The following is a 26,199-nucleotide window of genomic DNA, read 5'->3' as shown; positions in this document are numbered from 1 at the left end:
GTGGGGTGGGATTCCATTTGCGTGTGTGCTTTATTTATGTCATGGTGCTTGGAGAAATCTTGAATTTTGAACCCTTTCATTCACTTATTCATTCATCTGAGTTTTGTCTCTAATGCATTTATTTAAATTTTGTATGTAAAATTTATTTTTTTTCTGTCCCTTGACACCATGCCAGATATTTGACGCGGCCCTCTGCCCAAAACGTTTGGAGACCCCTATCTTTAGTCAACATTTTCAGCAGCATATAAGATACATTTTGAGTACATGGTCTAATTCAGGGGTCTCCAAACCCCGGCCCAGGGGCCAGATGCGGCCCATAGCAAGCCTCTTTCTGGCACGCGGCCAGCCTCTTGCCCCCTGAAAGCCTCTGGCCCCCTCTACTGAACATGACTAGAACTGATTTGTGTCTGGAGGGTGTTCTGAGGGCCAGAAAGGTTGAATGAATGAGCCCATTCATTCATTTATTCACTCATCTAAGTTCCATCTCTAAGTTATTTATTTATTTAAATTTTATATTTGAATTTTTCTTCTGACCCTCCACACCACACCAGATATTTGATGCAGCCCTCTGGCCAAAAACTTTGGAGACCCCTGGTCTAATTAATTTAGTAGGTAAAGAAATTGATTCTGTGTATACCATATGCAGAATAGAAGTGAATTACAATATTACAGTATATCTGAGAATTATAGAATAATACATTTGACATTATGAAGTATGTATACATTTTCCTGAGATGCACTGTATTTCAGAGTAGCTCATGAACATGGGCTATCTTAGCTCATGCAACTGCTATTGAATGCAGTAGCAAACGCAAGAAACATTAGGGAACTCCAATAAAGTTAAGGAGGACAATAGACATTGTCAGTGTCTTTTGTTTCATATCTTTAAAGATAAATCTGCTGAACTGGTACATTCTCTGTCATACGCTTTATCTTGTTCTTAAATAGGAGTCACAGTGCTCTCCCGTTCAAATGAGTGTCACATTCTCATCAACTGGTGAAGAGGCACTTTTTTGAGCTCCTCTTTTATATAGCATGGGGAGAGTAAACTGATCTTTCTAATCCCTACAGTGTCTTTTTCTAGTGGCTGTCTCCTGTCTCTTGCATCTTTTTAGATTGCGAGCCTTTTCAGTGCAGGAAGCCGATAGTTATTGATTTTCTTTGAAAACTGCTTTTGAACTCTTTGTTGAAAAGTGGAATATAAGTACTGTTAATAATAAATAATAACAATAAGAAGAAGAAGAAGAAGAAGAAGAAGAAGAAGCAACCCCCCCCTCAATGAGACACTACCTTTTAGTGGTGGTGGGGCTTGCGTGCTTCAGTGAGGCAGGGGGCTAAGCTGGACAGGGCTACCCAAACCAGACAGGCTTTTGCTGAGAAGTCAGAATGAATGTGTTCCAAACCCATTCTTAATATGGTGAGAACAATGAATAGAAAGTCTATACAAGCTCAGTTGTCACCTGCGTCAACAAGGACTGCACCAGGTGCTGGACTTCTTGGACACCTGGTGATAAGTGGGCTATGAGACTTAGTCTCCAGTTGAGCAACCAGGACTGGAGACTTTTCCATCTCTTAAATGGAAAAAATTCACAAGACATGCTGACAAAGAAGTAATGATATGCTATTAGAAGTCTAGGCCAGCCAGAAGAGGTTATGAGAAAAGAATGTACTGAATTTGGAAACAAAAACATCGAGATACAGAAATATCAAAACAAAGTTTAGCATGTCAGTTAAGATTTATAGAAAGGAATAAATTATTCACAGAAGTTCAGCTGGAAGAACTGCAAGAATTAAAACAGACTCAAAAAATGCAAGAGGAATTACCACTAAGGGCAGAAGATGCCCAGGCACAAGTGGAGGAGATGCTGGTGACACAGGATGCTATTGGTGTTCAACCATGTCAAAGTCACAATCAAGCAGCCTCTCCTTTGCCTTCTTCTCAAAAAATTGAATGTCATTTAACAGAAAAGCAGAAAGAAGTAAAACAAAGAATAACTAAACACCAACCAAACACCAGGTTATGAATTCCAGCTCTAAAAATAGTTGCTAAAAAGCATCTTGCTCAAATATTAAAAGATGTAAACGCTGCACTTGCAGAAATAATAACTAATAATTTGAAAGAAATCAACTTATGTACAGTGCAGCAACAGTAACAACACAAGAGCTAAGATGTAAGATAAAAAGACCTGCAAAAAAAGAAATAGTGCATCACTTAAATGGAAGACAAGACTACAAAACCAGACTGCCAGGCTACGATCAGATGTTAACAAATGGAAAGAGAAGAAGTTGGGGAAAAAAATATCAGACAGTATCTGATCCAGAAATGCCATCTAGATTCAAGGAGAATTGCAGAAGTCCTGGAAACTGTGAAACAGCAAATAACAGCAGTGCAATGTCATGCACATTGGGAAAAAAAATCAAAACTTCACATATAGGCTAATGGGTTCTGAGCTGTCTGTGACAGATCAGGAGAGAGATCTTGGGGTGGTGGTGGACAGGTCGAGGAAAGTGTTGACCCAATGTGCGGCGGCAGTGAAGAAGGCCAATTCTATGCTGGGGATCATTAGAAAAGGGATTGAGAACAAAACGGCTAATATTATAATGCCGTTGTACAGATCTATGGTAAGGCCACACCTGGAGTATTGTGTCCAGTTCTGGTCGCCACATCTCAAAAAGGACATAGTGGAAATGGAAAAGGTGGAAAAATGGAAAAGGAAATGGAAAACCCCTCCTAATTGGGAAGAGGCACTTTTTCAAGTGGGTGCTCCTCTTTTTAGCAGGGGGAGAGTAACTGGCCCACCTCACCCCAGCAGTTTCTGTTCTAGTGGCTGTTTGCTGGTGTTCTTTTGCATCTTTTTAGATTGTGAGCCCTTTTGGGACAGGGAGCCATTTAGTTATTTGATTTTTCTCTGTAAACTGCTTTGTGAACTTTAGTTGAAAAGCGGTATATAAATACTGTTAATAATAATAATAATAATAAAAGGTGCAAAAGAGAGCGACTAAGATGATTGCTGGGCTGGGGCACCTTCCTTATGAGGAAAGGCTATGGCGTTTGGGCCTCTTCAGCCTAGAACAGAGGCGCCTGAGGGGGGACATGATTGAGACATACAAAATTATGCAGGGTATGGACAGAGTGGATAGAGAGATGTTCTTTACAATCTCAAATAACACTAGAACCAGGGGACATCCACCCAAAATTGTGTGTTGGGAGAGTTAGAACAGACAAAAGAAAATATTTATTTACTCAGCGTGTGATCAGTCTGTGGAACTCCTTGTCGCAGGATGTGGTGATGGCATCTGACCTGGATGCCTTTAAAAGGGGATTGGACATGTTTCTGGAGGAAAAATCCATTACAGGTTACAAGCCATGATGTGCATGTACAACCTCCTGATTTTAGAAATGGGCTATATCAGAATGCCAATGCAAGGGAGGGCACCGCCATGCAGGTCTCTTGTTATCAGGTGTGCTCCCTGGGGCATTTGGTGGGCCGCTGTGGGATACAGGAAGCTGGACTAGATGGGCCTATGGCCTGATCCAGTGGGGCTGTTCTTATGTTCTTATTATGTAAAAGATTATCAGATACCAAGCCGGAACTGCACAATATAGGCAGCATCTCCAGTTCCAGTCAATCATAAACATTAATGCATAGATGGAGAAACTGCAAGAAGCACAGAAACACCAAACAAAACACTGCAATTCTGGGCAAGTTTATGGAATACGTCAACAGGTTACAACAAAAAACAGGCTGGATAAACAAGGTTGAAAACTGTAGTCATCAAATGCAAGATTTAAAAATAACACCAAAATTAATAAGTAAAAGAGTAAAGAAAATTAAAAATTGGTCTGTGCCAAGGGATGATGAAGTGCATGGCTTTTGGCTTAAGCATCTAACAAATCTCCATCAGCACTGAGCAAAACAGTTTAATCATATTTTGGAAGGAGGTAATTTTAGGCTGTGGTTAACAACTGGCAAAACTCGCCTCATCCAGCAAAAGGTGCAGTTCTCAATAATTATAGACCAATAACCTGCCTGCCAATCATGTTTAAATTATTAACTGATATAATATCAGATGAAATAATGCAACTCTTGTTAGTCAATTAGCAGAGTCAGAAAAATCCTAAAGTTCAAACTTTATTGTGGGAACATTATACAAAACACAAACTTCTTGGCTATACCCATCATTAGATACACTGCAGGAATGGTAGACTGGACACAGGCAAAACTAGAGACATTAGATCTTAGACATTAGAGATTAGCAATTTTCAATCTTTTTCATCTTGTGGCACAGTGACAAGGTACTAAAATTGTCAAGGCACACCATCAGGCTTTTGACAATTGACAAGGCACACCATGCTGCCTGTCGGGGGCTCACATCCCCATTGGCCCAAGTAATAAATGATCTTCCCCTAAATTCCTGTGGCGCACCTGTGGACCACTCGCGGCACACTAGTGTGCCAAAGCACAGTGGTTGAAAATGGCTCCATTAGATCGTAACACCAGGAAGAAAATGATAATCAACTTTACTCTGCACCCTCGTGATGTGGACAGACCATATCTCCTTCACAGCTGAGATGTAAGAGGAATGCTGCAAGTCCATCAAACAGTAGAGGGAGAAAAAAGAGATGTTGAAGAATATGTAAAGTATAGCCAGGAGGATACACTTAAAATGGTTAAAAACGAAAAATTATTAAATACCAACAAAACAAAGCAGGCTGATAAAAAAGGAGAAAGAACTGAGCAGAAAGGTGGGAAAATAAGCCACTGCATGGACAATATTTGTAAGACATTACTGGAAAAATAAATATCACCAAGAACTTGCAGTGGCTCAAAAAAGGCAACTTGAAGAAAGAAACAGAGGGTCTAATAATGGCTGCGCAAGAACAGGCATTAAGAATAAATACATTAAAAGCAAAAGTAGAAAAATCACAACAAACAGCAAGTGCCATCTCTGCAAAGAAGCCAATGAAACCATGGACCGCCTAATTACTTGCTGTAGAAAGACTGCACAAGCAGACTACAAGCAAAGGCATGACAAGGTAGCAACAATGATACACTGAAACATCTGTAAAAAATGCAAGCTACCTGCAGGTAGCAACTGGTGGGACCACAAAATTGCAGAAGGCACTGAAATTGATTATTCCAAAATATTATGGGATTTACAACTACAGACAAACAACTATCACACAATCCACCAGACATAACTCTAGTTGAGAAGAAAGAAAAAGAAGTTAAAATCGATACAGTAATACCAGGGGATAGCAAATTGAAAGAAAAAGAACTGGAAAAAATAATTAAAATACAAAGATTTACAAGTAGAAATTGAGAGACTGTGGCAGAAGATCAAAGTGATCCTAGTGGTGATTGGCGCCCTCTTTGTTATTCCAAAACACCTGGAAGAGCACCAGAACAGCATTGGGACCACAGAAATTTCCATCCACCAACTACAAAAAACAGCTTTACTGGGAACAGCTTTCATCTTGTGAAGATATTTATAACAGCAAAGGGACAAAAAGCAGGCATCTCAGGTCCTTGGGAAGGACTTGATGTCTGGGTAAAACAAACCAGTCAATAACATCTCCCTGGCTGTGCAAAAATATAATAATAATAATAATAATAATAATAATAATAATAATAATAATAAGAAGAAGAAGAAGAAGAAGAAGAAGAAGAAGAAGAATGATAATTTCCGCATTATTGTTTGTCATTGCCATGTTTCCATTCTCCGTCATACTAAATAAAAAGCTGGGTTATCAAATGGTCAAAAATTCACCTAAAATTAACCATTTGCTTTATCTGGATGACTTAAAATTCTATGGAAAGTCAGAAACAGAAATTCAATCATTGACAAATATTGTTCAAATATTTAGCACAGATTTTAACAGAATTTGACCTAGAAAAATGTGCCACACTAGCTGTGAAGAGAAGTCAAATTACAGAAAGAGATGGCATTGAAATGTCAAGTGGCCAAATGATAAAGTCTAACTAGAAAGAGGCCTATAAATATCTTGGCATTCTACAATTAGATGACATCAAGCATGAAGAAGTGAAAACCATTGTCAGAATAGGAATATACCCAGAATGTTAGGAAAATTTTGAAATCCAAGTTAAATGATGAAAACATAGTTAAGCCTATTAACAACTGGGGCCTACCAGTTATAAGATATACTACTGGAATAATTAATTGGACTCAAGCGGATTTGGATACTTTGGACTGGAAAATTAAGAAATTTATGACAATACACTATGCTCTACCTCCACATAGCAAGATAGACACATTGTATTTGCCGTGAAAATCTGACTGCAGAGGGCTCCATGCTTACTTCTGAGTAGACATGCTTAGTATTGGGCTTTCAGGCTCCAGTCCTCTCCACACTTTTCTGGGATTAAGCCCCATGGAGTGGGATTCCATGGGATGAAGCCCCATGGAAGATTGGAGCCTAATCCTACACGTATACTTGACGTGTGTATGATTGTGCTCTCAGGCTCCAGTCTTCTCCACGCTTTCCTGGGAATAAGCCCCATTGACTCTTATGGAGCTTACTTATGAGGAGACGTATCTAGGATTGGGCTCTCAGGCTTTTATGCTGGAAAAACAAACTAGGAAGAGAAACATGCATTGGCTGATTATGTAAAAGAGAGTCAGGAACAAGCACTGCTTGAATTAAAGAATAGGAACTTACTAAAAGCTAAGCAAACTAAGCAGGAGTATAAGAAACATGCTATAAAAATGAGAACTGAAAGCTGGCATAATAAAGCACTGCATGGTCAATATTTGGAAAAGATCAAAGTCAAAATAGATAGCGTAAAATCTGGCTATTGTTAACATCTGGAACCTTAATGAAACGTAATTATTAATATAGCAGCCTAAGAGCAGGCTATTTGAACAAATGCAGTAAAGGCCAGAATTGAGAAATCATCAAATGATGCAAAATATCGATTATGCAATGCATCTGAAGAAAGAATTGACCATATACTTAGTTCCTGCAAGAAGATCACACAGAATGTTTACAAATCCAGACATAATACAGTGGCTCAAATGATCCATTGGAATCTATGTACAAGCTACAACTATAAACAGCTAATAATTGGTGGGAGCATAGGCCAGAAAGAGTGATAGAAAATGAGAAAGTAAAGACCTTGTGGGATTTTTGAATACAAACGGTTAGAGTTTTGGCACATAATACACCAGACATCACAGTAATAGAAAAAAATAAAGCATGCATCATTGACCTAAGAATACTGGGCTTACTGGTAGGATTGATTAAAAAGAATATGAAAAATCAGTAAATATCAGAATCTAAACACTGAAATTGAAAGATTATGGTGCAAACCATCAGTGGTCCTCCCAGTTGTGATTGGAACATTAAGTGCAATCTCAAAAATGCTTTAATCACATTTAAAGCTCTTGAACATTGGTAAAATTACTATCAGTCAAATTCAAAAAGCCACCCTGCTTGGTTTAGCACACATTATTTGCAAATATATTATGATGTCCTACACCACTGGGTGTGGCCCGACTAGTAATCAACATGAAGTCCAGCTAAAGAACTGGCAGCTGTCATCAGAAGAAATAGTAGTAGTAGTAGTAGTAGTAGTAGTAGTAGTAGTACAGTTGGCAACCTTCAGTCTCGAAAGACTGGTATCGCGCTCTGAATGGTGGTTCTGGAACAGCATCTAGTGTGGCTGAAAAGGCCAATCCGGGAGTGACAATCCCTTCCACACCAGGAGCAAGTGCAGTCTGTCGCTGGTCTGTCTCCCTGGCTGTGGGCCTTCCTTCTTTGCCTCTTTGCCTCAGACTGTTGGCAAAGTGTCTCTTCAAACTGGGAAAGGCCATGCTGCACAGCCTGCCTCTAAGCGGGCCACTCAGAGGCCAGGGTTTCCCACTTGTTGAGGTCCACTCCTAAGGCCTTCAGATCCCTCTTGCAGATGTCCTTGTATCGCAGCTGTGGTCTACCTGTAGGGCGCTTTCCTTGCACGAGTTCTCCATAGAGGAGATCCTTTGGGATCCGGCCATCATCCATTCTCATGTCATGAGCGAGCCAACGCAGGCGTCTCTGTTTCAGCAGTGCATACATGCTAGGGATTCCAGCTCATTCCAGGACTGTGCTGTTTGGAACATTGTCTTGCCAGGTGATGCCAAGGATGCGTCAGAGGCAGCGCATGTAGAAAGCGTTCAGTTTTCTCTCCTGTTGTGAGTGTCCATGACTCGCTGCAGTACAGAAGTGTACTGTAAGCTCTGTAGACCTGGATCTTGGTATGTTCCGTCAGCCTCTTGTTGGACCAGACTCTCTTTGTGAGTCTGGAAAACGTGGTAGCTGCTTTACCAATGCATTTGTTTAGCTCGCTATCAAGAGAAAGAGCGTCGGAGATCATTGAGGCAAGTTACACAAAGTCATGGACAACCTCCATGCGCAGAGATTGTAATGCAGGGGGGTGAGTCCACATCCTGAACCATGACCTGTGTTTTCTTCAGGCTGATTGTCAGTCCAAAATCTTGGCAGTCCTTGCTAAAACGATCCATGAGCTACTGGAGATCTTTCGCAGAGTGGTTATTGACAGCTGCATCGTCCGCAAAGAAGAAGTCACGCAGGCATTTCAGCTGGACTTTGGACTTTTGCTCTCAGTCTGGAGAGGTTGAAGAGCTTTCCGTCTGATCTGGTCCGGAGATAGATGCCTTCTGTTGCAGTTCCAAAGGCATGCTTTATCAGGACAGCGAAGAAAATCCTAAACAAGATTGGCGCAAAACACAGCCCTGCTTCACTCCGCTTTGGATTCAAAGGGGTCTGATGTGGAGCCATGAAAGACAACAGTGCCCTTCATGTCCTTGTGGAAAGATCTGATGATGCTGAGGAGCCTGGGTGGACATCTAATCTTGTGGAGAATCTTGAAGAGGCCATCCCTGCTGACCAGGTCGAAAGCCTTCCTGAGATCTATGAAAGCTGTCAAGAGTGGCTGTCGTTGTTCCCTGCATTTGTCCTACAGTTGTCTAAGGGAGAATACCATATCAGTGGTGGACCTGTTGGCTTGGAACCCGCACTGTGATTCTGGATAGACGCTCTCTGCAAGTACCTGTAGCCTCCTTAGTGCAACTCGGGCAAACAGCTTTCCTACAATGCTAAGGAGAGAGATGCTGCGGTAGTTGTTACAGTCACCCCTGTCGCCTTTGTTCTTGTACAGCGTGATGTTGTTTGCATCCCTCATATCTTGAGGTACTCCACCTTCTCTCCAGTAGAGGCAGAGGATTTCATGCAGCTCAGTGACGATGATCTCTTTGCAGCACTTTAGGACTTCAGCAGGGACGCTGTCTTTTCCAGGTGCCTTGCCAAAGGCAAGGGAGTCCAGGGCCACGTGAAGTTCTTCTAGGGTTGGTTCACTGTCAAGCTCCTCCAGCACAGGCAGGCACTCAATGTTGTTCAGCGCTTCTTCGGTGACTACATTTTCTCTGGAATATAGCTCAGAGTAGTGCTGCATCCAGCGTTCCATCGGCTGCGCCCGATCCCGGATGACCTCGCCTGCGGCAGTCTTCAATTTTCTTCTGTGTTGGATCCAGGGCCTGCTTGATACCATCATACATCCCCTTGATGTTGCCCGTTGATAGAAAGATTCTGGGATTCTTGGCACTGGCACAATGCTAAACAGTCACAGACCCTTTAAAATCATTTTGGAGGTTTTATTTACATAGTTACAAGCCAAATCAGAAGTTTGGATACAGATGTGCACTCCTTTCTCATCTTGCTTCTCCGAGAACTACACTTAGAACTTCTTATTAAATAACCTAAGACAAACAAGACAACCACGTGACACTGTATGTCACTTCCATCTCCTTATTAGGCATATATTGACACTGCATAGTTCTAGCTTTAAATAGGAGGTCATTTTGCTCTGAGATCAAATGTTCTTGGCCCACAACTCTGGTTACACAAGCTCTTGGAATTCCACATGTTCTGTCAATAATGATCTCTTTAGGTCACTTTGATATAACATGATCTCTTATCTTTTTATGGGAAACACCAGTCTTTGTCTTGGCTCCTATTTCAGTTATTTTCTCAAGAAGAGAAAATAGGTTAACCCTTTAAAGTCTCTTTCACCGTGTCAGCTGCTATCTATATCTGGGAAGAGAGCTGGAGCCAGTAGCCATTAGCACATCTCCTGGCAGTCTGCTGGACTTTGCTGCGAGCAGCTTGGAGGACCTGTGGGTTGCGCTCATTGGGACAGGCCTTGTATGCTGCTTGAGCTCTCCTCTTTTCCTCAATGACTGGTGTCAACTCCTCAGAGTGGGCTTCAAACCAATCTGCCGCCTTGTTGATCTTCTTGCCGAATATGGACAAGGCGGTGTTGTAAACAGCGTTCTTGAAATGTTCCCATCTGTTGGATGCGTTTGCATTGGCCGGGCCTGGAAGAGATTCCTCAAGCGCTCGTGCAAATTCCTCCACTTTTCTCTGATCCCGGGTCTTGCTGGTATCAGTGTGAGGTCTTCCTTCCTTTTGTGATACAGTCACTTTGTTTGCAGTTTCACTCTGCTGCACATCAGGGAGTGGTCAGTGTCGCAGGCAGCACCCTGATAGCTGCGTGTGATTTTGATACTGGGAAGGCTGGAGCGTCTGGTGAGAATCAGGTTGAGCTGGTGCCAGTGCTTGGGTGTCTCCAAGAGACTCTATGTTGGGGCTTTGTGTTGAAGAACGTGTTGCTGACACAGAGACCATAATGACAGCAAAACTCTAGCAGGCGTTGGCCATTTTCGTTCATCTTCCCAGTGCCGAACCGAGCTAAGCAAGTGGACCACGAACTGTTCCCTGGTTTCATTTGGTGGTTTTCCCTGCCAGAAAAATGAGAAATTTTTCTCCTTGACAGATCCGGAATCTGGCAGCCTCATCTCTTGGAGGGCGATGATGTCCATCTGCAGTCTGCTCAGCTCCATGTCAATGATAGCTGTTTTGCGGACATCGTCTATTTCTTGCAGGTCATCAGAGAAGCCAGGTGTCATTGTCCTTTCTGGTGCCCAGCTTTAGGGCAGGAGTTTTCTGTTTTCTGTTGCATTGTGCAGAGTTGGCAATCTGCTTATTGGTTTTCACCCTAAACCCCAAACACACCATGAGGTTAACGGACCGTGGTGAGGCAACACCTTACTGGCTGGGGACTGCCCAGCTTAAGGTGGGCGGTAGCTGCCCAATGAGATGCAATGATCTCTCCCACTGTCGGAAGCAGCCCCTGGCATCACGCTCTACGCCAATCGAACGAAGACTTATAACCGGTAAACTGCTGCTTCCCGTGTTGTGCCGACGCCATATGGCGAAGTTGGAGTGTCCTCTCCAGTGCGCGAAGCCTGGGTATGGAGGTAAAGAAGGTATGGAGGATAGGCTGTTACCCATGCAGCAAATCCCCCCTCCCAACATTGCTGGAATGGTCCAATGGAAAGGCAGAAGCCAATACAGTTGGTTCCAGCGGCGTCGCAGGAGTTGCCAGATCATGACTGTGTACAGCCGCGAACTGCCTCAGGGGCTCCGGCTCCGGATTTTGCCTCGAGGATGACTCTTGAAGCCTTTTCCATAACTGGATGTAGCCACAAGGCAGTGCAGGTTTGAGGTCAGAGTTTCCTTCTCTTAGATGAACTGCCTTCCCAGGCTGATGAGTCCCATCTAGCCGGTGGCTGTTTGTTCGCCTCTTAGGACAAGTATGTCAGGGTTAGAAAACAACCCAGGAAAATTTGGCCTGGATAAGGTAAAGCCTAAGCTACGTGAAATGCTGAATCACCATGAATCAGGTGAACTCACTAATTGTAACAGGTGTCGAGCTTGCATCAGGAGGAGGAGACACCACCCTCCTAATTCCCGCACAGTACTTTAAAAAGGTCTGCAAGAACCATCATGTCCCTGGGAAGCCTGGGAAGGCAGGAAGGGCTGGGAAGGCCGGGAAGCTGTTACTTTGTATGTAGCACATTGTGGTGTCTTTATGTTTCGTTATTATGCTGCTGTTATCTACATTGTAAATATAGACTGAACTAATGAAGAATTTGTGTCCGGAGTACTCTTTGTGTGGGCTGAGAGTCTGAGGCTGCAAATAGATAAGACGTTGCTCCTTCCCGACAAAGTACAGCCAAACTGAGGGCCTGTTCTTATCCCCAGCCCCTGGGGGATGATGCGGGAGTGGAGGGGCAGAAAGGGAAATTGTGGGGCATGGAGGACTGCAGGGCGAGAGAGGAGGGTTGTGGGGAATGGAGGACTGTAGGGGGATAGAGGGGGGTTGTGGGTAATGGAGGATTGCAGAGTGAGAGAGGTTAATAATAATAATAATAATAATAATAATAATAATAATAATAATAATAATAATAAACAAACCTGGCCTTTGACTCCTTGCCTCACAGTTGGATAAGAACATAAGAACAGCCCCACTGGATCAGGCCATAGGCCCAAATAGTTCAGCTTCCTGTATATCACAGTGTCCCACCAAATGCCCCAGGGAGCACACCAGATAAGAAGAGAACTGCATTATGGTGCTCTCACTTGCTTTTGCATTTTTGTTTTGTTCTGTGCTGATGGAGATTTGTTAGATGTTTAAGCCAAAAGCCATGCACTTCATCATCCCCTGGCACAGTCCAATTTTTAATTTTCTTTACTCTTTTACTTATTAATTTTGGTGTTATTTTTAAATCTTGCATTTGATGACTACAGTTTTCAACCTTGTTTATCCAGCTTGTTTTTTGTTGTAACCTGTTGACATATCCCATAATTTTGCCCAGAATTGCAGTGTTTTGTTTGGTGTTTCTGTGCTCCTTGCAGTTTCTTCATTTATGCATTGATATAAATGTTTATGATTGACTGGAAGTGGAGATGCTGCCTATATTATGCAGTTCTGGCTTTGTATCTGATAATCTATTACATAATAAGATCATAAGAACAGCTCCACTGGATCAGGCCATAGGCCCATCTAGTCCAGCTTCCTGTATCTCACAGCGGCCCACCAAATGCCTCAGGGAGCACACTAGATAACAAGAGACCTGCATTGCGGTGCCCTCCCTTGCATTGGCATTCTGATATAGCCCATTTCTAAAATCAGGAGGTTGCACATACACATCAATGGCTTGTAACCCATAATGGATTTTTCCTCCTGAAACTTGTCCAACCCCAGGCCAGATGCCATCACCACATCCTGCGGCAAGGAGTTCCACAGACCAACCACATACTGAGTAATCAAATATTTTCTTTTGTCTGTCCTAACCCGCCCATCACTCAATTTTAGTGGATGTCCCCTGGTTTTGGTGTTATGTGAGAGTGTAAAGAGCATCTCTCTATCCACTGTATCCTTCCCATGCATAATTTTGTATGTCTCAATCATGTCCCCTCTCAGGTATTTCTTTTTTAGGCTGAAGAGGCCCAAATGCCATAGCCTTTCCTCATAAGGAAGGTGCCCCAGCCCTGTAATCATCTTAGTCGCTCTCTTTTGAACCTTTTCCATTTCCACTGTGTCCTTTTTGAGATGTAGCGTCACCTGCCTGGAAAGATATGGAATCAGTGAAAGCACCCAAAAGTTCACGTTGTTGGCAACATTCAGTCTCGAAAGACTTTGGTATCGCGCTCTGAACTGTGGTTCTGGCACAACCAAAAGTTCATAAAACAGTATGAAAAAGTGGACTGCTGTTTTTGGTTAATGCAGAAGAAATAGGCCAAGTCAGGATCAAGAGACAAATTTTTCAGTGCGATCCATTGTCACCCCTTTTGTTTTGAACAAAACAAATGGGCTATAACATATCATGCAAGCAGGCAAAATAAGGGAGGTAATCTTCTGTACATGAATGACTTGAAATTATACGCCAGAAGCAATGTTGAACTCGAGTCCTTGTTGAATATGGTGCGGATCTTCAGTATGGACACAGATGAATATTAGACAATGAATGTGCAATATTGTCTTTGCAGCATGGGAAAGTACAATAGCTGGAAGGTATCGAACTAGCCAATGGTGACATATTAAAAGTGCTTGCACATGATGGCCAGTACAAATATCTTGGCATGCTTGAATGTGACAGTATACTCCACTCAAGAGTAAAAAAATGTGATCCAGTGAGAATACTAAAGGAGAGTATGAAAAGTGCTTAAATCAAAACTGAACGCTGGGATCATCATAAAGGCAATAAACACGTGGGCCATTCCCGTGATTAGGTATCTAGCTGGCATTGTTGAATGGACCCAAAATGAAGTTGAGACTCTTGACCGAAAGACCTGTAAACTGATGAATGTTCACCACTTGCTGCATCCTAGGACGTTGACTCCGAGGAAGATCGGAGGCTGGGGGCTTTTGCAAGTACAACAAATAGCAGAAGAGGAAAAGTGAGTACTGAATGACTATATCACAAGAAGCTTGGAAAAGTTGATAAAAGCTGTTCAGTTGAAAAATTTGATGCAAGTTACAGAAAGCAAAGAGAAGTAGAGAAAGCAAGAATATGTAAAACGGGTCAACAGTTGGAGAGAAATGCCATTACACTGACAATTCGTTAAAGGTATAGAAGGCAAGAGCAATAACAGCTTGAGTTTGCATGGTTAAGAACAGGTACCATCAAGAAGGAGACTGAAGGACTGATTCTAGCCACACAAGATCAGGCTCAGCAAATGAATGTAATGAAGACAAAAATACAATGCACCAGTGTTTACAGTAAATGTCATTTATGCAAAAAATGGGACGAAACAATCAGTTATCTCATTTGCAAATGTCCCAAAATAGCCAACACCAATCACAAAGAACTGCACAATAATGTGGCCAAATTAGTTCACTGGGCCTTATGTAAAAGGTACAACATACCCAAATCAGAAGAACTGTGGCAACACCAGGTAGGAAGGGTAGTAGAAAAAGAAGAGGCCAAAATCCTGAGGGACTTTTGGATACAGACTGACAGACGCATGGAGGCCAATAATCCAGATATTACCATCATAGAAGCCAGGTGCGTGTTAATCATCGATGTCTCCATTCCTGGCGATTTGCAAATTTTGGAGAAAGAACAGGAGAAAGTATCCAGATACTGTGACTTGTGCATAGAATTGACATGTACCTGTATGAAGGCTGTAAAAGTGCTGCCAATAGTAATTGGTGCACTAGGGACAACATCAACGCAATTTAACAATTAAAACTTGATACTCCAGCAATAACCAGTCGAATTTCAGAAGACTGCCGTAATTGGCACAGCATCCATCCTTTGTCGGTACCTCATCTACACCTAGATGTCAGGCAGATGTTCATGTGGATGAGGATTTACCAGGTATAAATGTTGTGTTTTTTGTGTGTATACATTCATTATCAGCTGTGTTGTCATTTAATAAAGCTTAAGTTGTTTTGTTCACTAGGTGTTTCCAGACTGTTCTCTGCACTGTTCAGGCTTGTAAAGGCAAGGGAAACAACATACAACATTTTGAACAAGAAACCTGAATATCCCTAATGAGTGTACCTTTTGGAAGATATTCTACATATTTATCTTACTCCATTTGTTTCTCTCTTGGAGGTGAAATATACTGGTAGTGGTGTTTGGGTGTTTGCTGTTTGTCTTCCTATTATTTGGTGTGCTCAAGTATTTCCCTTCCCAACATTTTTGCTTCTGTTCTTTCCATCCCTTGGCATTTCAGGTACAATAATGATGTGACATCACTACCCTTCTTATTGGAGATCCTGACAGTTCTGCCAGAGGAAGTCCACAGTCGTTCCTTGCGCATTGGAGCCAACCGCCGCACTGAGATAATTGAGGACTTAGCGTTCTATTCTAGCACAGTGGTCTCTTTGCTGGTGAGTGGCAACTTACTACATTTTAAAACTTTTTTAAAAGTGAAAATCAAGGCAGAATCCAAACAGGCTTACATATTTGGCATGAGGACCTATTTGGTGCTGGACTGGGAATCTTGGTTTTATATCCACAAACATAAAATTCCCTGAGTGATCATGGGCGAATCTTCTTAGAGAGTCATTATGAGCATAAAGATGGAAGCACAAAGAAAAAATGCTGGTATACATACCTATACATGGTAGAGAAGGGTGCTGATACTGCCCTTATGTTGTCTGCTGAAGGACCCTTTAAGCTACTAACCATTGCTAACCAGTGACAGAGTGCTGTATTAATGCTGATGGATACCTGAAGGACTGCTTTCTTTCATATATTCTTACTTATACACAAAGAGGCTCTTCTCCAAGTGACCCTAAAATGTGAAGTGGGTTGGGTGGCATCTGGGGCAACTTGTTGTGACAGCCAAGTGTTAACTGAACTGTTTTCATTTTATTGTTTTAAACAGTCAACAAAACCTTTATTAGGCATAAGTATTTGATGGGTGAAGACTCTGTACAGAAACCATAGAGAGAAACCTAAGAAGTACACAAATATATGTATATGTGCACACCTACGTGTACACACAGATACAAACATACATTACATTATACATACACACATGAATTACTTAAAGGACAGAAAACAGTCAGTTTTTCTACAGACGTTGCCAAGATGTAATCCACTCATTGGCTGCTTGATACAGAAAGCTTGGCTCGATTCAAATTACTCAACTTTAAGAACTGTGTGACTGAGAGAGTTTTATGCTTGAAGTCACCTGCCAGAAGGAACTGAATTATAGCTTTCTCAGAATGCCCTGTTTTAGCGTTGAGCAAGGGAGAGAGAAATTGCTGTCTTAGCGCTTGGTATCTGGGACAGTGCAGCATAATCTGTATGTATGATTCTACTTCGCCGAAATTGAAGCTTCATAAACATTTTTTCCAGGAGGCATTTCTGAATCTGCCAAGTAAGTCATTAGAGGGGGTCACATTACAACATGCTAAGGTAAAGGTTTTTCTCTCCAAGGTGTGTATTAGGAGGGACAGGTATTTTGGTTGTTGACCACTCATAATTTTGAGTTGAAAATTCAAAGGGAAATATTTTTTGTGTGCTGCGCCTAGAATCTCTTGCCTTTCTATATCATATAGTCTGGTTGTCTAAAGCCTGGTGGTAACCTAAGGAGAGGGGGCCCCTTGTAGTTCGGCCTCAAGGCTCATCTGTTGAATTTATTAATAAAATAGTACTAGGCATTCTATTATGCTGTGTTTTTTTCCTGCTGTTTTAACTTTTCTTTTTTGTCAATTTTGTTCCGTTAATTCTTTTATGGTTTTTATTGAGTATTAATCACTCTGAGAGCTGGGCTGATATGATGCAAAAAATTTTAAATAACAAAATAAATAAAATAACCTAGACCAGTGGTTCTCACACATTTAGCACTGGGACCCACTTTTTCAGGCCCCACCAGAAGTGATGTCATTACCGGGAAGTGACATAATCAAGCAGGACCATTTTTAACAATCCTAGACTGCAATCCTACCCACACTTACCAGGAGTAAATCCCATTTACTGTCATTGTTAAAAGAATATACCAAGTAGTATGTTAAAAGTACAGGTCTGTAACATTTCCCCAAATGCAGTCACATACCATGGTAGCTTCAAGTCTAACATATTAACCCCTGCTAATTGGGTAAGAGGCACTTTTTCAAGTGGTTGCTCCTCTTTTTAGCAGGGGGAGAGTAACTGGCCCACCTCACCCCAGCAGTGTCTTTTCTAGTGGCTGTCTGCTGGTGTTCTTTTTTGCATCTTTTTAGATTGTGAGCCCTTTTGGGACAGGGAGCCATTAGTTATTTGATTTTTCTCTGTAAACCGCTTTGTGAACTTTTAGTTGAAAAGTGGTATATAAATACTGTTAATAAAATAATAAGTTAATTAATATTAAAAATAAAATATTGAAATGAATGGGGATCCACCTGAAATGGGCTCGCGACCCTCCTAGTTGGTCCCAACCCACAGTTTGAGAAACACTGATGTAGACATCTCTAGTCTGGAAATCGTGGAAATCAAAATAATGGTTCTTCAGCTATGGCTTCTCCTTGTTAAGCAAATAAAAAAAGTTGGATGTTTTGTGGATTTTGATCTTCTGTTGAACCTTTGGGTGATTCTTCTCAGTTAAGCTTCTAGCTCTAAAAGAAATGATGATAGTTTCCAAGGAGGGTTTAATTTGAAGAGGCACAAGATTTGAGGTTAGGATTTCCCTTATTACCTGGATCCTTTCAGGAGATCGCAGATCCTTCACGTACAAAATATAAAAACTTTGGGTGCCAAATATAGAAGTATCTTTCGATGACATCTCAGTTTCAGATTCACTATAAATTTGAATAAACCAAGAAAACAACCATAACATCTGCCCTAATGCACCTCAGGAGCTTCAACCAACAGTATTGTAACTATAGGTTGTGTCTTGTTATCTGCTGGGGTACCATTCCTCTACTGTAGGGGTCTCCAAACCCCAGCCCGGGGGCCAGATGTGGCCTATGGCGATCCTCTATCCGGCCTGTGGCCAGCCTCTTGTCCCCTGAAAGCCTCTGGCCCACTTGGCTGAACATGATTGGAGCTGTGCTCTGGTTGCATCTGGAGGGTGTTCAGGTTGAATGAATGAGCCCATTCATTCACTCATCTAAGTTCCATCTCTAATTTATTTATATAAATATAAATTTATATAAATTATATAAATTTATATATTTATATAAATATTACCCCTGCTAATTGGGTAAGAGGCGCTTTTTTCAAGTGGGTGCTCCTCTTTTTAGCAGGGGGAGAGTAACTGGCCCACCTCACCCCAGCACTGTCTTTTCTAGTGGCTGTCTGCTGGTGTTCTTTTTGCATCTTTTTAGATTGTGAGCCCTTTTGGGACAGGGAGCCATTAGTTATTTGATTTTTCTCTGTAAATAATTTTTCTGGCCCTCTACACCATGCGAGATATTTGATGTGGCCCTCTGGTCAAAATGTTTGGAGACCCCTGCTCTAGTGGATTAAAAAAATAGTGGAAAAATGAATTTAAAGACCCACTTCCAGGTTTCTCGCCCTTCCATTGCTCCTAATAAGGTTGTGTCTTAATATTCACAGGGGTTTGATTCTGGAACTCCCTGCTGACACCATAAAATGTGTTAAATAAAAGCAATTTTTAAAAAATTAAAATGTGAGTCCCTTTACAATTGTGGTTTAAAAAGCTTTCCTTACTGTTGTAGAGTGACATTCAGCAATTAGAAATGCAAAGGACCCTTTTCCTGGCTCAGCTAAAGAATGGAATGATTGCTTGTATGACTGTCTCTCTACAACAGTAAGAAAAGCAGTTTTTTAAACTGTGATTTTAAAGAGATGCATTTTCCTCTTTCCTAGGGTTCAGCATATTCCTTTTCATTTGCAGTGGCCATTCTTGCTGAGTTAAATCCATATATAGACAATCCATGTATAACAAGGTTGTACCTGTATATTTAATCCAAACACAAACTGAGCAATCCTAAACACTCTTTCGTAGGGAAATTGCAATCAATTGGCTTTTCTAGGGGAACACCATCCTTGCAACTATGCAAGAAAACCTCCAAAGGTTTTACCTCAGATATACTGATGACATCTTTATTCTCTCAATGTATAGGGAAGAAATCCTTGAGAAATTCCACCAGGACTTGAGCAACTTTCCCCAGCATTACTCTGATCACAAACCAGTCAGTTCATGCAACAGATTCACTCTCTGAATAGGATTGTGGAACAGCATGATGGAAACAAGCTGACTACTATACATGCTTTCAGCTTTCATCCAGAACCATGTGATCCATGATTTATGATCAAGTTGTATGATATAGCTATATTTGTCCCAGCTTGTCAGATTGGGGTTCCAACCTGCAGACTTTTCGCTATGCACACACACCCAATGAAGTTAGGTTGACAAGAGCAGACTGGAACCCAAAAATTACCTACTATAAGGCAAATCCAGACTAGAAAATGATAGTATTAAAAAAAATTTGTTTGTTTGTTTCTGTGCAGTCACATGGAGTAGAATTCTGTATGTGTGTAGAGTCAACCTCAGAGACTTTCAGAGCATTGCTGAGAATTCTGTTCCTTCTCTTGTGTTGGGGCAGCCTTGCCAGTGGATGAATATTTGTTTTTGAATGATGGACAAGGTCACTTTTACAAGGTGTTACCACTGTGGAGAAAAACTCCTCTCTGTCTCCAGGTATAAAACCTGTTTCCTATCGTTGGAAGACATTATGGACACTTATGTCAAAATTTTTCCAGACGTTCAAGAACAAACAGGGAATTTCACCTAAATTCAACACTTAAGAGTCTGCTGCAGTAATGTTTCCTTTTTCAACACTGGCATCGGCTTCTTGAAACAGGTGGTTCAGATGGCCCACTAATTCTCTATGCAAGCTTTTTAGAACTGAGACAATGCCTACAAAGGCCACAACTAACACACTACATTCCATTCTCTAAGGATGGCAGGGATCCCTCTAAAATGAAGATGAAACCACACCAAAGCCAAATATATAGCCTTCCAGATTCCAGACATCTACATCTTTCACCTTAGTGACATATGCATTGACACTAAGAAAGACTCTGGTTTTGGAAGTTGATATTTACAATAAGATGAAGATTACTGTCTCTCTTCAGTGCAATGGAGATACCAAAGCTTCTGTTTACTTAACTGATGCTTTTTGGCAGAAAGACTCTGGCTCAGTGGCATCTTTCTAAGGAAGAACGTTTGTTTCATCTAGTACCAGGTGGGATGGCAGGGTGACATGGAAGAAGTCCAATGGAGGAAAATCTATAAATTCAGTGGTATAGCCAGTTCTGACTATGGTGAACAGCTACTAATATAATGTAATGGAAACCCAAGCATATACAAAACTCTCTTCAAATTGAGAACTGTATACTGTTGTAGGTAGCACTTAGAGATATTGCATGCCACTGATATGGGCATCAAAAACTAGAGATAGTATGGCGAAATTAAACCACACTGGGCAGCTCTTTTGGGGACAACGACGGGGAAGCAGGGTAATTGCTGAAATAATAATGTTGGGATTGTAGACATTGAAAACGGGTTATGGAATATCCATGCCAGTGCTATGGACATTATGGAAAGGCTGCAGAAGAACACAGTTAAATACTCTGCTTGCAAACAACGAAACTCTATGAAGTTGTTTTTTAAAAAAACAACAAAAAAACAGAACAGTGATCCCCACATGAAAAGCATCTGCAATATACCTTAGAACTTATCACAAAAATGGCTCACCCACTTTTGGCAGGACACTAGTTGGATCTAGAATTGTACCACCCTCAGAAGGGCAACCTATAATGCACACTGACATATGGACCCACAATATGCAGATTGAACATACTGTGAATATTCCTGGGATATATTTTTTAGAAACATAAATAATCTATAGAAAACCAAAACATGCCTTATATCTGGCTTTAACTGTCTTCTCTGACCTACTTATCCTTGTATTTGTTCTGGTTTCCAGAACTTAGATGGTGAAGAGAGAAACAGGAGCCAAAAATTAGAACTGAAAATATCCCTTCTCTGACCCAAAACTGGGATATGGAAGATATGCAGGAATTTCTCACAAGCATCATTTACTTCTAATGAAATTGTGTTGGCAGTCATCCAAGCAGGAGATATATTATCCTCAAAACAGCAGCCTGCCTTGCATGCCTTCCCATGTATCCCTAGTATGCAGATTAAACATGCCTTGGGCTCCTGGGATTTGTTTTCCCCCAAAACATACATTCATGGAAAATCAAACCATGGTTCCTGCTCCACAATTTGTCATGTTTCTTGTTGAAAACTGCCCCATTCTCGCTCTCATTGTGGTCTCCAAAATGTGAAATGTGAGCAGGAAAGCAGTCGCTTGGTTGGCCAGTGTCCATTGGGTATGAATAAATAGTGCCGTGGCAGCATTATTGATTTAATTACTTAATTGCACAGATACCCAACAGATACCTAACTCCCTTCTTTGTGTTTAGATGAGATGGTGGCCCTGGGAAATCAGTCACTTGTCATCCACAGGCCACCAAGGTGCAGCAAGCTTCATAGTCATTCTCTGAACCTGGCAGAACCATCACAGACTCTTCAATTTTCTACTTAATGGTGCCTGTTCCCTCCTTGTATCTAATTCCTCCCTGCAAGAAGCCAGAGGGTATCTTTTTGCGAGCGAAGGGAGAAGAGCTGAGAAAGCAGCTGTCTTCCACTCTTGAATGGCAATAGCTCTCTATGTTCCAGGCAGAGAGAGGCTATTCCTAGCTCTGTTCTCCAAAGTATGGAAACAGAGACGCCTGCGTTGGCTCGGTCATGTCGTGAGAATGGATGATGGCCGGATCCCAAAGGATCTCCTCTATGGAGAACTCGTGCAAGGAAAGCGCCCTACAGGTAGACCACAGCTGCGATACAAGGACATCTGCAAGAGGGATCTGAAGGCCTTAGGAGTGGACCTCAACAGGTGGGAAACCCTGGCCTCTGAGCGGCCCGCTTGGAGGCAGGCTGTGCAGCATGGCCTTTCCCAGTTTGAAGAGACACTTGGCCAATAGTCTGAGGCAAAGAGGCAAAGAAAGAAGGTCCATAGCAAGGGAGACGGACCAGGGACAGACTGCACTTGCTCCCAGTGTGGAAGGGATTGTCACTCCCGAATCGGCCTTTTCAGCCACACTAGACGCTGTTCCAGAACCACCATTCAGAGCACAATACCATAGTCTTTCGAGACTGAAGGTTGCCAACTCTCCAAGGTGTTGGGACTGAACCTGGGGTCTTGTATGGGCAGAGCTGTGGTTGCTTCTGACAAATATATGAAGCTGCGTTGTGCTGAACATGACCACTGGTCTTTCCAACCTCGAGACTTATATTTAAATTGGTGGTAACCCCCTAATAGTAACCTTCCCATCAACAGTTACCTGGTCTCGCCTAAGTAGAATCTGAGCCCGCCATCTTCATGCAGTCATCTTAAGTAATTCTAGGGGAAAGTTCCTTCTGGGATCAGGAAGAGTATTTCAAAATGGGCTTCCTCTTGAGAGAATCCCACTTTCTTGGTTGAAGAACGGAAATGAAAGGAAAATACTCTCTAAAATGTATAGTGGCTAATTGCATAGTATACCTTAATCAGGAAGCTTTCTCCCCTCAGAAGAGCAAGCCCTTGGGGTGAAACTCACATGGCTTTCAGTGGGCGAGCATTGCTGGGATATCTGAAAATACAGGAAGACTGCAGAAGAATGATTTGCAGTGTGGGAACAAAAATTAATATGGTTTTTGCTATGAGGAAGTTCCTGAATTGCAGTGGTCACAAATCCAGAATGGGATGACTCATGGATTTAACTCAGGGATGCACTTTGTACCAGAACAACTGCACATCTTCTGGTGGCTTAAGACAATTTCCCTGGCTAAACTGTTGGCTAGCAGCCAGCATCCTTGAAAGCACACTTCACCAGTGCAGTTGTATCTTCTGCCACAAGTCTGACAAGTGGTGCATTCCTAAGACTCTACAGAGCAGTGACTTCGTGAAGTTCTGGAACACCAGTAGTAGGCAGCATCCACTAAAATTGAGTTTCAGGAGGGTTAGAACAGACAAAAGAAAATATTTCTTTACCCAGTGTGTAACTAGTCTGTGGAACTCCTTGCCACAGGTCATGATGATGGTGTCTGGCTTAGACGCCTTTAAAAGGGATTGGACAGATTTCTGAGGTAACCTCCATCACAGGTTACAAGCCATGATGGGTATGTACAGTCTGAGATTAGCTGGTCGCTCATGACGGCTAGATAGGAATTTTTTTCAAATTCCAGGTAGGAATTTGAATTAGCTGTGAATGGCAGTTTTTTTTTGCCTACCCCAGGCTGGCAAGGGAGGGAAGGTGTGTTTAGTAGGTTTCATAAGTTCAAAAATAGTTATTTGTGTTTAATAAAGTGGGGTGAGTTAAACCCAGGACATTCTAGTGTTTCTATTGGGGGTGAAAAGGTAAATAGAATGCCAGATGTAGGACAAACTGCTGTGAGAGACAGGAAGCTGGACTAGCTAGGCCCTGGGCCTGATCCAGCAGGGCTTTTCTCACAATCTTATTTTCAACTACAGCTCCACAGTAAAACCATTATAAGGTATCATTGATCTACAATCCATCCTAAAGAATGATGCTGGATCAGGCCCAGGGATATCGTATCCACCTACCAATAATGCAGTTCTTGCAGGACGAAGAAATGAATTAATGTATGAAAAAATAAATACTTATGGCAACATTCAGAAACCAATGGGAAAAATTTCAGTCTCCTAGAATATATTATTGGCATCATAAAAGTTACCATTTTATAACAAAAGAATTACAAAGGCGTACTCCATCAAGAAACTGCTGAATTTGAATTTATCAGTAAATAAAGTATCTTTATTTTGGCGCAGCTAAAGATGCTTCTTGTTTCATTATAGTATTATTTAATTAATCTAGAACAAGGGTGCACAGACCCCTGTCCTGGGGCCACTTGCTGCTCTCAAGGACTCCCAATCCAGCCCTCAGGGAGCCCCCAGTACCTGGCCCTCTGGAGACTTGTTGGAGCCTGTGCTGTGCTGATGCAACTGCACTCAGCATGTCAGCCAACTGTTCGACCTCTCACTTAATCTATGGGACAAGGGCTCCCTCCACTACTTACTGTATCGCATCTGTGATGTGGAAAGGCTGATTTTGCTTTCATTCATTTCAAGACTTTCATTCATTCATATAAGTTCCAATATATTTATTTATGTAAATTTATTCAAATTTTAAATGTAAATTCTTTTTTTCCCCTGGCCCCTGACACAGTGTCAGAGATGATGTGGCCCTCCTGCCAAAAAGTTTAGACACCTCTGATCTAGAAAGATGATCTAGAAACACTTTCTGAACTTTTCATTTTGGGGAAGAAGAAAAATGAAATCTATGGAAAAAAAACTTTCTTTATGTTTTCATGGCCAGCAGTAATCCAACAATTCAGCATAGCCAGGTGAAAAGAACATTGTGCAAAATCCATATTGTCAAAAAGTCCAACATTTAGTTCTGTAACTTTTTCAGAATTTCGTCAGGGAAATGAGCCTAGACAGGGCATGTTACTGGTGAGGAAGCCAGAAATGGCAGTTAAAAACACCCTCCAGGTGTTTAACTGTATAGTTCCATTTTACTGACTGCCTTCTTAAAGCAAACTTGGCCTAATCACAGTATCCATTTCTGCTGGATACCTCTTCCTTGTAAAGCTCTTTTATATCTGTTCTTTTTAGAACTGAAAGCCAGGTATTGCTAATTTGTAGAGCTTTTCTGTTGATATTTACATTTTCTATTGCTTCTCTGTAAAGTCTTGGGAAATAGAATCAATTAGAAAGAACCTGTGTTGCTTTGACATTTATTTGATCATCCATTTCTATTGCCTATTGTGTATTGCTGATTGATCTGGGTGCATTAAATGGGGATGTCATGGAAGGGGGGAAGGGATTTCTCAGCATCCAGCTGCCAGTTCAGGGCAGTGATGCCTAGTGCCCAGCACTCATCTTCACCAATCAGTGTACCTTGCAGCTTGGTGAGACAATACCTGGTAGATCTGCCTGATGCCCATGAATCTGGTTCCCAGAGGGGCTCCTTGGGCAAAACTCCTAAGAAGGCTCAGCAAAGTTGTTAGTTGGTCTCACTCTTTCAGGAATCCCTGCAGAGTGGAGAGGTTGACAATCCACTGATCCAGGTCAGGCAGAGGTTTTGACAAAATGGTTTTATTTACAAGTGAGGAAAACCATTTTAACAGGCCTGGGATACAACAAATGAACTTCACAGGCCAAACTAGACCGAACCTGGACCTTGCTCTGAACAGGGAAGAACAAACTCAAAGCAAACAAAGCCGGACACAACAAATTTTAGTTGGGTCCCTTCTAACTTTTCCCTGGCAGGGTTGCCATTAAAATTTTATTTTTCATTTCATTTCAGGATGTTTAATTTGTCCCTCGAGTTTCTTCTTTTCTTCTTTCTTTTCAATTTCTTCTTGTTGATTATGCTGTTTAGCCTCCAAGTGCTCTGTGTGGCATGCATGAGCTTGCCTGACTGAGAGCAACTGATTCCGATCAATTACAACAGATTCATGTCCTCCACAGTTCAAGGCAGCATCATGAGCCTGACATTGACAGACAACAGTTTCTTCATGTAAGTTCTCAATTAACAATGACTGATTAACTGAAAATCCACTTTCAACAGAAGCATTACCATGAGACAGGATAAGACACATTTTGACGATAGTCCACAGGTCTGAAAAACTTTTGTTGGACATCAAAATACCACTGTAAAACCTATCCAGTCCAATTTCATCATTTTGTTTTGAAACATATGCTTGAAACTGAGCCTTGAACTCATTGTGGGCAG

At 41.7% G+C, this 26,199-nt stretch overlaps 1 protein-coding gene across 2 annotated transcripts in view; it reads left to right on the top strand.

Annotated features, from left to right (window-relative positions):
* Nucleotides 1–26,199, top strand: part of TNPO3 (transportin 3) — a 291,077-nt gene that overhangs the window by 17,789 nt on the left and 247,089 nt on the right. For both annotated transcript variants that reach the window (XM_066634005.1, XM_066634006.1), the window contains one exon: nt 15,608–15,764. In XM_066634005.1, coding sequence (XP_066490102.1) covers nt 15,608–15,764 — 157 coding nt within the window. The remainder of the gene's footprint in view (nt 1–15,607; nt 15,765–26,199) is intronic.

This window comes from Tiliqua scincoides, chromosome 7 (genome assembly GCF_035046505.1).
Source record: "Tiliqua scincoides isolate rTilSci1 chromosome 7, rTilSci1.hap2, whole genome shotgun sequence".
In the NCBI taxonomy this organism is placed as follows: Eukaryota; Metazoa; Chordata; class Lepidosauria; order Squamata; family Scincidae; genus Tiliqua; species Tiliqua scincoides.
This window is presented reverse-complemented; position numbering and strand designations above follow the sequence as displayed.